Raw genomic sequence first — 11652 nt, forward strand, 5'->3', positions numbered from 1 at the left:
GAAGAAGAACAAGAAGAAGCCGCAAGCGTCATTCCACCGCCTGTCCAAGTCCTCTGGGCAAAGGTGTGGTATTTTAAGTTAATTAACCGTACTTCTACGATATTTTTCTCAGTGAAGGATGCTGTCCCGTAGCGAAGCACTGTTAGCGAGCGGGGCCCCCATTTTTGCAAACGATTCATACGAGCACTACTGCATGTCGCGCTCGCTGAACCCTGCCAAGCCATAAACGTGTTTGAATATGGTTGCAAACTGATTTGTTTTACAAATAATAACCTGCTAGCGCTAAAGGTCCCGCTCCCCAGAAAATCCGGCGTCAACTTTCTGGGCGGAGTTTCATATGTGGACTGGCAGCCTACGCTATCGCGTCATACGTTTACGGGCGAATCTTCAGTGTGCCCCATAATTTTCTCCTTGCATAATAGTGCACTCGAATGGGTGAAGGGAATTTCCATTAGAAACGATCTAGAGCAGCTATAGCTGCTTGTCACTTAGCAGCCGATGGCTTTAGTAAACGGTTGCTACTAATTGCAGCGCGTTCTATTTACTGCTTTTCTTAGATAAGATGATAGGATCTAGCGATGTACTGCCTGCACGGTTCTGCCCTCATTCGATGCTGTGTAAAGTCCTTGCTCCTGCAACTTGCAAATTTTCAGCCAGTTTTGACACATGTGCCTTTCACTTGTCATTTGTTTGTGAGAGGCGCCTCACTCAGATTTTTGCAGATAGGCGGACCAATTGTTTCTTAGGTGTGGCGACGAGAAAGATGAGATCTGCCTGCAGCCTAGCGGCTCTCCAAAGCGGAGATTAAATCTTAAATAGGAACAAACAACTCAGCTGCTCGAACTAAAAAAAAACGTTGCACACGATTATCCCGATTAAACTTAATCATGCAAGCATAAGTTGCTTCTGTTAAGTATGGCTGCACGGTCGCACTGGCCTTTCTTATTTGTGAGCTTCTCACTCTTCTCAGGCATTTTCTTTAACGCTCCTTCTAGGCGAGCTATATCAGGCTGAATGATCAAATTCAGACACTTCTGCGCCAACGCTTTGACGCACTTATACCGGCACGCACCTCTTCCACAGTGAGAGCAAGTAACTAAGCGCCCGCGAAGCAGCATATAAAACCCCGCCTAGTCACGCGGTACCACAGCGAACAGCCTCCGGGTGGCCCGGGTAGGGCTAGAAACGGGGAAGACCAAGACGTGGACAGTGGCGTGGGCAAAGAACGAATTCACTCGCTCGTTTATTACACTCAGAGCTCTGCGACTCCCAAAGAAAACTTTCCTGAGAGAAGGCAGGCTCACTCCAAATGGCGTAGGCCTGTCCAAACTATCCACCACACAGCCCATACGTGGTGTCAGCTGTGGAGGGGTGGCAGGCTGCCCTGTCCAGCTCCGTAGTCGAGGCCCAAAGGGCACTCGTAACATGAGCACAAGCATTAGTGGCAGCCGCTGTCATCCCGGACTAGTGGCGCCACCTACACATCACCTTCCCTTATTTCCGAATAAATTTTTGCAGTCAGTCGGACAGTCAGTATGCATGCGCTTGGGCAGCCTGTTCCTAGACGCCAAAAATGCATCAAATTACCGTCGACCAGCGCTGTTCATTACTATAGAAATAAACCAAATGAATTCTCGCATACGCAGCTTAAGGCTCTTAACATTCTTGTGCTTACCCCGACAGAGTGCGACCGAATCACAGGAGAGTAACTGATACTTTCTAGCACATGACATACACGAAATAGTCAGTTTTTTTTTTTTTTTTTGAAAATCTGTTTCCTTTAAATAACCCCACAGAGTTCAAATAAAGGCACAATCCTCTATGACACTTCTCTCAAACCTTTTACTAATTTGGGAAGTGAAATCGACCATGCCATGCGATTCTGTAGAATTCCGTCTTCTTTATACTTAACATGAACTAAGAGGGTCAAAAGAAAGGAAATGAAGAAAAACGCATTTGAATTTGTGCCAATTTACGCGTTCAAACCTCCAAACATGCACGAAATACAGGAAGGCGCTTTGAAGAACGTGGAATTCTCATGGGAGAGTGTCGTTTTCATTAATTTCTCTGAGAAACTGAATATGCGTGGCCTCTTGTCCCATCGCTAAATGGCTCACATGACCCTCAGTGTGCACTCATGAATCTACTTTCTACCCGCAATCACAAGAGCTAGAGGGCAACTAGCCTTTTGATAGTGCTCCGAGTAGCGCACATTGGAAGTGGAGGACGTGATCCGCTTAAGTAATCTAGGCGGCAAAAAGGTCCTGTAGCCACGTCATGGCTCCTTGCAAAACCGGAAAATTCCATCAATGGAATCACAATGGAAACGGGACTGCAGCTAAAACCTTCAGCGTCCAGTGTCGTTTTTCCTCCTTATCTAGCCTAATCAGGTGGGCTTGTGTTGCTTGAGGGTTTAGAACGGCACCGAAGCTCGTACTTAAGGACACATTTCCGACATATGCATTTTTGTCGCAAGATCCTAATGCTGTTAGGCTGCTGCGATCGGCAATAACAGCTTCAGCTCGTGTTCCCCGTAATGCGCAGCAGGTGCCAAACTGGCCACTGTCTGAGCTGGCTACTTTGGCTGTGAACAATGCTGGTGTCACTCACTGCTATAGCTGCCGACATTGCAGATGGTGAACGCAGCGGAACCGCCGCCGATCAGGAATCTCAGCCCGCGGATGTCTACCGTCATTGCGAAGGAAATCGTGAGTATCGACGCAGACAGCATAACTACGTGCACTATGTTTACGTGGCTTGAGAACTGTACAGTCTCTGTCGAATGAATGGGGCAGCTTCTGTCCCCAAGGGCAACTCAAGAAATAAATTGACATGGTCAGCTATTAGGGTGCTCAGATACTGAACATGGGGACTCGGTTACCGACTGTGCCATGGCAGCCGCCTCTCATTGTAGGTGAAGCGCGAAAGGGATCAAGTGTTGTGCGCCCTGTAAATCCCCGTCTTTTATAAAAGCCCAGGTTGGTCTGAATTCATCCACAGCCCTGTGTTAAGGCGTCCGTATGACTCACGTGCACTTCATTATATAACCCTAACAATTTGGAATTCATTCTCAACAGGCTACAAAGCCTTGTTGCTCATTTCGGCTTTGTGATGGCTTTGAGAGGGTAGCAGTGACGGGCAATATAGGGAGTGAGCAAGGCGGAAATTGTTAATGGAGGAGGAATGAAGGCGAGACCGGCTAAAGTAATCTACACTGCCTACTTGTATCTAGGCTAATCCCGACTCTCAGCCGACAACCAAATGCTCAAGGCTTAAAAACTGAACTTTCCTAAAATGAAAATTGGCCTATACATAAGATAATTTAAAAAATTTAATTGTTATAAAACGCAGATGACGATTCCCATGAGCATGTGTCCGCTTCTCATCATAAGTGGCCTCTATGTCATCGACCTTCTCACACAGTGCGCGACCTTCTGTTCAATCAAGTGGTTTCGAAATACCACACTTGCTGCACGGGGCTTCCAGCGTTACACATGACTAATTGAAGTCTTCCCACAGTCACCATTGTAACTGCTCACCTTACGCTGTTGTCTGTTTCAGTCAATCTTTATGCCGCATTTCGGAACCGGGTAAGGATCACTTTTTCTCTTTTCTTTTTTTACAAAGTACCGTTTGCACTTCGGCGATACGCACAACTGATTACCATCTATAGCGATAAATCGCTCTCTCACGAAAGGCCCAGCCCTCGCAGAAGAGCCTTGCCTCAAAGACAAGGATAAGCTTCAGCATAAAATTCAAACCGAACAACATCCGACTATCGTTTCATATATGTTTCGTTCTGGCGCAGTGAAATCAATGCGAAACATTATGGCCGAGACAAACGGTCCAAAATCACTGCTCTGATTGTCGCTGAAGTTTCTACAGAGATCGTTGACATTGATGTATTGTTCCCAGCTGACGACAACCAATAGGGGCCACGCAAGAGCGAATTTTTGTCACTCGTTTCAGCCACTGGGCAAATCTTGACATGCTAGCGAAGAGCAGCTGCAGGGTAGTGGCTATATTTATTTTTATTTTATATTTATTTATTATTTTATATCATTCCATTTTATTATTTTCTATTTTTATTATTTATTTTATTAGTTATATAATTAATGATATAATGCACTCCCAGAGTCTGCCCTCAAGTCTTCTTCCGTAAGCGTCTTTACAAATTGGTTGGAAGCTCATCTTTTCTGAAGACCCAGTGTCCTGGGATGTTTTCTTGTTTTTGTTTTTTTTTTGCGTGAATATAGCAAGTGTTCCGTAGCGCATGTTTATTTTTCTGGCGTATGCACCCACGTATGACGCGTACAAAACATTGCGCTGATTTCCTTTTGTTTCGTGTGGTATGACGTCACAATTTTGTATCTTTATGCTCAACCACTCATGTATTGGCCCTCTCTAGAGCTTACAGTATAATGAATAAACAAAGAAACAGACGAACGCAAGTTCTCTTTCTAACCACATCCAACGGATATGTCACTCGATGGACTTGGGGTACCGGGTTTGAGTCCTGACCCAAGAGTCCAGTCCGAGGTTGGGCACCCATCTCACTTAATAATATCTTGAGCGTAACCAATTTGCTTTCAATTCTTATGGGGCGTAAAAACATCTCAGTCAGGTGCTGACCTTGCAATCATAAATTAACTGCTGCTTTAAACCGTTTGAGTTCCTTGTGATGCGACAACACTGTATAGGCCAGTGAAGCATTGCGCAGTGACGTCATCAATATTGGTTGGTTGGTTGGTTTGTGGGGTTTAACGTCCCAAAGCAACTCAGGCTATGAGAGACGCCGTAGTGGAGGACTCCGGAAATTTCGACCACCTGGGGTTCTTTAACGTGCACTGACATCGCACAGCACACGGACGCCTTGCTTTTCGCCTCCACCGAAAAGCGGCCGCCGAGGCCGGGATTCGATCGTATTGTGTGAACGTGCTGGGGCATTTGAAGTGCCCGCGCCAATTCATTTGGTTGTGACGTCGGCGATCCCTCAACCAATCCGGATTTTCATCAGTGCACATTTGGTATTGCTCCAAAGCCTGCCCTAACGCTGTCGCGCCAAATTACGTTTGAGTGCACTGATGAGTTCACCGATGCCGTTAGTGCCAGAACAGCAATCTAGGCTAGAGTGGCAGCAGCCTGCCACACATTGTGCGCTGGAACTGACGCAGACCGCCGCGGCGCAGGGATTCGCTGAGGTTCCATCGAGCCGAGTTGCCCGAGTGGAGGCGCTGCGTGTACGTCACTCTGCTGGGGCCCGATCCTCGATATTCGCCTTCCCCTGGCGGCGCCATATTGTCTTTCTGATTGGCTCTGAAAAGAGTCACGTGCTTCAAACTTGTGGCGCGAAACCATCAGTTGAGGCAAGCACTTTTAGCGGGTACGTCAAAATGACGTAGCCGTGAAAATTGATTTCAACCGGAGCTATCCTTGTTGCCTGGATGACAAATACGAATGATTTTGGAGTGGAAGCAAAGTTACTGATGGTGGTTTGGAGAACACTTACGCTCGATTAACCAATGTGATGAAAATAATGGCATACTGGGAAGGAGCGGATGCTCAAATTTGATTGGCTGGAGCTATGTCACGTGAAACACGTGATACGCAGGCATATTTAGATTACGTCAAATTGACGCGTCATGACGTAACTGATGTGCCGCCATTACCGAAAATGCTGACGTTTGGCCGCCATAATTTCGCCGAGTGGCGAGGTGCCCGAATTATGCTAATGAGACTATGGCGACAGGCAAGCTGATTTATGCAGCCGTTAGCCTACCGTAGTTTCTTAGCTTGTTATTAAAAGTAAAAGGATAACTTTATATACACATTGCATGGCTTTTAAACGCAATAGAAAGGTAAATTATGAGCGCGTATGAAATAAAGGACGCTTGAGACAATCTGTAATGGGGGCAGAAGCTTGCGGCCGCGTGACGGCGCTAACTGCTTTCTTATTTCAAACCCTTTCTTCCCATGGTAAGAAATCATTGGTCTGTGCGGTTATGATAACCCAGCAATGGCGGCGGCCATGGAGGGAGGCATGAAGGGAGGTACGCTTTCATTATAGTGAACTAGAATATATATTCTAGTTCACTATAGCTTACATGGAGGAAAGAAAGAACTTGTACGCTTATGAGTGGTCTTCGTGCCGTTCGTCGTCTGCAAGTAGTGATCGAGGAGCATTGTTGAAAGATAGCTCGTCAGTACAGTCAGATCAGTCATCTGACGAGGAGTGTAGTGTGGCGGCTTTGCAAGCTCCGAGGCGAGAATTGTCCTGCGCTCGGAATGTTGAACTGTTGAGCTACTGGTGCTTCGGGTGTGATCGCCAGTGGTGAACGCCTCTGATGTTGGATGGCACGAAATGTATTCGTTCGGCCGAGCGACAAGCTCCCGGAATGTGTCGGGCTTCTCGATGGGTGTCGACCAGCAAGGCAACGCAGTCAGTCTGCTGGAAATGGTGCAGCACGTCGAGCATCACAGAGGTAAGTGCAATAAGAAAACCTGTAAAGGTGACTGTTCATACAGCGTCATTCGCATTCAAGTTGTACGCAGGCGGGAAATGACTGAAGATTAAAGGAATACTCACAGGACGCATGCGGCGAATCCGATATTTTTAATCAGCACTTTGCGTTGCTTTTAGCTGCATATTTCTACGACGCATTATAATTTTCTTCAACTTCTCTACACTGCACGAACTTAAAAAAAAAAAAAAAAAACTGAGTGTGCTTGTAGTTGTCAAGATTTCTTGGTTAATGGTTTCGACGACCGAGAAAGGAAAAACAAGTGAAATCGCCTGATATAAGTCATAACACGATCTGTCGGGCTAGTTGGTAACGATCCATATGTATCAGCAGCGCGAACTGAAGTTGCAAGTTCAGCGCTCTGTCCTTCTTATTCTTCTTTTCCTCTGATTGTGTTCGCGCTGCTGATACATATGATATAAGTCGTTCCTTTAATTGCAAAAAAAGAAAGAAAAAGTTAGCCACAATACAATTTCCGCCACCAAGCCGTCTTTACCTGTTACGGAAATGGTTCACTTAGGTTTAGGTTTTGCACTGACCATTTCTTGCATTCATAGATTACACTTTACCGCAGCCTAGCTTGTAGCTTTGATGATTTTGAATGTTCCTGTGCCATGCGTGTTTGATATTTTATTTGCATATAATTTAGGCACTAAACATTTGCAGGTGATCGTGTGGACCTTGTGCAGCCGTTGCAGCACTTCCAATCCGAGTCATCATGTGGTCGAGAAGTCCTGGGGCCATATTCAACATCATTAACCTCTCTGCTAGGCTTGTATAATCTGGGAGGCCACGCCTTGTCCCTGGACGGCCACATCAGATGTGAAGTGCTATGCAGATGGACAGCTCTTTTTGAAGATCGTTACAGCTTGTAGTGTGTGCAGATCACATGACATTGACGCCACCTGCAAATGGTAATCGCAGCAGGAACATCAACAAGTACAAGGAAGAGGACGTGCAACATTTATATTAACTCGGACAGGAACAACTTGATCACCTGCACTTGAGATTTTCACTCGCTGTCATGATTTTGATATATGCCACAAGTGATCAATGTGCACATTCTTACTGCTTCATGTTCGATAGCATACTGCTGAAAAGCCGTCCAAGTCTTAATTTTTTCTTTGGTTTTGAGATATAACCATCTCTTTGGTGTACATTTTGTTGATAGCATGTGCAAGAACCAAGTTCAGCTTTGGGGTGGCGCAGTGGTTACGGCGCTCGATTATTGTTCCCAAAGACGCGGGATCGAATCCCGGCCTCGGCGGCCGCTTTTCGATGGAGGTGAAAAGCAAGGCGCCCATGTGCTGTGCGATGTTAGTGCACATTAGTGCGATGTTAGAACCCCAGGTGGTCGAAATTTCCGGAGCCTTCCACTACGACGTCTCTCATAGTCTGAGTCGCTTTGGGACGTTAAACCCCACAAACCAAACCAAACCTTTCCTTGGTGCTATAATTTTTTGTCTACCATCTGTAGACATACTGAGTGTATTCTACCAGTGCTGTGGCCCTTGCTGAGAGCTGTCATTCTTTGTTGTATACTTTGCTTTTTTGTGTTCTGCTTAAACTCAGTGTGCATTTTATTAAGTGCTTCATGTCAATGAAACACAGGAAGGTACAAAAACGTTCTCCTTCTACCTCCAGAAGTGCCATTCTGAGTAGGACATGCGGGCAGCAACAGTTCACAATTCACTTTGGTGTTTGTGGCAAGCAGGCAGCCTGCGATGTACTACTTCAGTGAGAATATTTGACATACGTGCACCCTGGTGGATGTGTCTGCAGTCGTTTACCATAGCAGAGTCCATTTCGTTACACCTATCTTGTGTGCTACTAGGGTGAAATGTGAGGTGCCCACTGTGTTTTTCCACAAACTGCAGAGTGAAGCGAGCTGTGCTTCTTTGTATTTGGTTGCCTTTATGCTTGTTTTCTATTGCTTCCTTCATATGCTGAATGTAGATGAACAGCAATCAACTAGTTTTCCCAAGGATAATTTGTGCATCTATTTGGTGGTCATTGTCTTTCATTGTTGTATGCACGGAAAATGAGGCCCCCGCCAACTTGTCAACCCATTTTGGCAATTTTAGATTCCACTTTTGCAAAATTTGCCAGTTTCATTTTGCACTGCAATTACTGATGCTTTGTAGTGATGTTAATCAAGATCCCAGATAACCTGTTTAACCTCTGCATCATTTGTGTGGCTCGGCGATCAATGAACATTTTTGTATTCTTCAGTTTTTTCACAAAGGCAACTATTGACTTCTCTGTTTTGTAACTAGGTGATGTTGATGTGCATGTGCACCCACTGGCAAAAGTTCTTGAAGGTGGCTTCGCAGGGGAAAGAATGCATTCATTTGTGTACGGGATAAATTGCTTGACATTTCATGTTTCACTATATAACTCATAGTCACAATAATGATGCACAAGCGCAGGAGTGAAATAAAAACTTTTTGATAAGATTGTCCTTCATAAATTTTTGACTGCAGCTCTACAAAATGCTTTGCTCCTTTTGTGCATTGCTACATATCTTGTTCCATAAAATACCTCCCTCCATGATAGCGTTGTGTGTAGTCCTTCCATACCTCTATTATGAGGCTGCTATCTGGGCCATTTGCTTCTTGACACATTCTTGCTGCTGCCACATGCCCTCCGGCACTCACATATGTTAAAAGAGGGTTGGTAAAGCTCACATATTCATGCTCTAAGCCACTGGAGACTGGCTTCATCACTCGAGATGTTTATCGAATGATTGCAGCTGTGTATAACTGCTTCATTACTTTTTTTCTGTTAGTTGCTTTCGTAGCCTTCATTGTTCTTTGTGAGCTTTAAATAGAGAATTTTAAGGAAGGGGCACAAATTTTATACCAATCACTTTCATTTCATTTATGTAGAAGCACTTTCAAGGAAACTTGTGTTTCATCATCACTTTTCAACATTTTGTACCATTGTGCTAGTACTGAGTTGTATAACTTTTTGCTCTCATAAGTGACAGCTGCGCTAGTTTCACTTACACCTATCCTATTGTCGCATGTGTTTTCTATGTTATCTAGTATCCCTATGCTTTCCTATTATATCAGCTTCAGCAATCCTCTCTGCATTTAACCCTCGGAATGTGTTGCATATTTTGCACGTCTGCTATGTGTACAGCCTAAATTGAACACCACAATATATTCTTAAGATTGCATTTAAAAGATAACTTCCTGAAGGTACAATTCTATTGAACACAGTAGACGTCATACTATCCATAAGTGAGCCATTCTTTTTCATGATGTATTGAAGAATTTGTGAACAAAGCGATTTCATTTTATCTTGACCACATTCATCTGTTGTTTCTGTGGTACAGCCTCTGCCACAGCTGCATCTATAACTCGGCTGTTGACACTGTGGTCAAATGTCTTGCGAGCCAGCAGAGCCTAATGTAGCGTAGATGTTCAGCTATTGGCTTCTTGCTTTTTTTTTTTTGATGCAGCAACGTTAAAGCCTCTTTTCTGCACAAAACGCGACGTTGTGAGTGGAAAATCTTGGGCACATTTCAGACAGGTGACATGGCCGAGTACTCAGTGTGATGTCTCTGGCTTTACCTTTGAGATGAATGTGTGAAGTGATAAACCTTGCAGGATCTTTGGGTAATAAGACAGGCAACCCTTAGGCCATGGAAACGCATCCATACTGCTTGGTTAGAGTGGGCTTTATAGGTATCTAGACAAGTGGTCTTCCACATAATTGGATAACTTACAGGTATATGCTACTGATATGTATCATAGAATAAATACTAGATGTTAGCAGTAGCAAAGTCGATTCACACGAATGAGAGTCTGCAGACAGAAGCCATAAAAGCTGTTGTGTCATAGCGGTAAATGCTGAGCTTGCGTGTCCCCACAATTGTTTTTAGAGCATGAAGTTTTCAAGTGCTGTGCTGGTTTGCCTGATAGCCGTCACATTGAGTGACTTGCTGAAATAATGCTTAAGGCTTGTCTTCCTGAGACAAACATTTCTCCTTTTTGGTAGACTGCATAAAGGGAACATTCTAGGTGTGGCAGGCATTTATGCACAGATAAAATCATTCTTACACACACTATAACTACCTTTGCCCTGTCCATAACAGAATCAGGGAATACTTGCTCTGTCCCAGGTGCCGACTACCATTTAAATGACGTTGAGTTCCATAATCTTTGATACTGGTAATACTGCGGAACGCATAGCATCCCTTGACTGTAGTTGCAGCCTAGTGGTTTGAGCATTTGGGGACCAATCCTCAGTGGTGTTGGGTACTCATTGGTAAAACAGTGGGTGCTTGCTTTGCTGGTGTTGGGGTTATCTTGGGCCAAACACTTGGAGAATGGGTTTTTGACCCTATCTTGTGTTCCCTTGCTTTGTATAACTAATTTCTCTTCTTTGGTCTCCAAGGCCGTGCCACCTTTCAGATATGGCGATGAGCTGTACAAGTACAACAATACTGTAATTACTTGAATGTGTGACAGCCTTTCATTTTAGGCTGTGTATTGTAGAGTGTGCAGTGCTGTAAATAAATTTTGTATTGTTTTGTATATTGTAATTTTCAGTTTTCAGTTTTCTTATAAGCAAGGCTTCATGTCAGGTGCATGTAAAAAAAAATGCCAAAAAGTACCGAAAGCAAATGATACACCAATTGTTAGTCAACGACGAGCTGTTTAAAGCTACAGGGAATGTGTTACGTGAGTAGCAGGTCTCTTAAAGTGTGCATGTTTTACCAAAATAAAGGACAGAAGCTATACTGCAACCTGTTGGAAGAACCATGCATACAAGACGCACTAGCTGCAAATCATACGCTCATTTAAATCACGTTTAGTTTTCCAATGATATGCAATCAGAATGTCGAAAAAGTAAATTTCATGCTTTATTCCCATATTTATGCCCGTATTCAGGTGAGGTTCATTTGAGCATGTTTTTGAGTCAGAGTGTAGAGAGTGGATGTTAGACAGTTGCACGTTGGACATTATGCATTGCTGGAAGAGCACACAGGGGATGGCACAGCCAATACAAATCATACAGTATTATCACCTGGCATTAATGAACCTTTGCCAAAAAATCCAGAACACCACCCTGATGTGCTGCAGGCCACATTGCTGCAGGCCTTGCAATTCATGCCTCTTTT

At 44.4% G+C, this 11652-nt stretch overlaps 1 protein-coding gene across 1 annotated transcript; it reads left to right on the forward strand.

The window, feature by feature from the left end:
* Positions 1–5904: 5904 nt before the first annotated feature.
* Positions 5905–11277, forward strand: LOC146178784 (uncharacterized). Its single transcript, XM_084578547.1, has 2 exons — positions 5905–6482; positions 7188–11277. The coding sequence occupies exons 1-2, from the start codon at positions 6362–6364 to the stop codon at positions 7394–7396; spliced, it is 330 nt and encodes a 109-aa protein (XP_084434673.1). The 5' UTR covers positions 5905–6361; the 3' UTR covers positions 7397–11277.
* The last annotated feature ends 375 nt before the right edge of the window (positions 11278–11652 follow it).

The sequence above is a fragment of the Amblyomma maculatum genome, chromosome 9 (assembly GCF_055883805.1).
Source record: "Amblyomma maculatum isolate TAMU_Amacu chromosome 9, ASM5588380v1, whole genome shotgun sequence".
Lineage (NCBI taxonomy): Eukaryota > Metazoa > Arthropoda > Arachnida > Ixodida > Ixodidae > Amblyomma > Amblyomma maculatum.

Bases quoted from the DNA above. Each gene is read 5' to 3' on its own strand.
- LOC146178784 (XM_084578547.1), top strand. From the start codon at position 6,362: ATGTATTCGTTCGGCCGAGCGACAAGCTCCCGGAATGTGTCGGGCTTC. The intron at 6,483-7,187 runs GTAAGTGCAATA...AAACATTTGCAG, and splicing joins GCACGTCGAGCATCACAGAG to GTGATCGTGTGGACCTTGTG.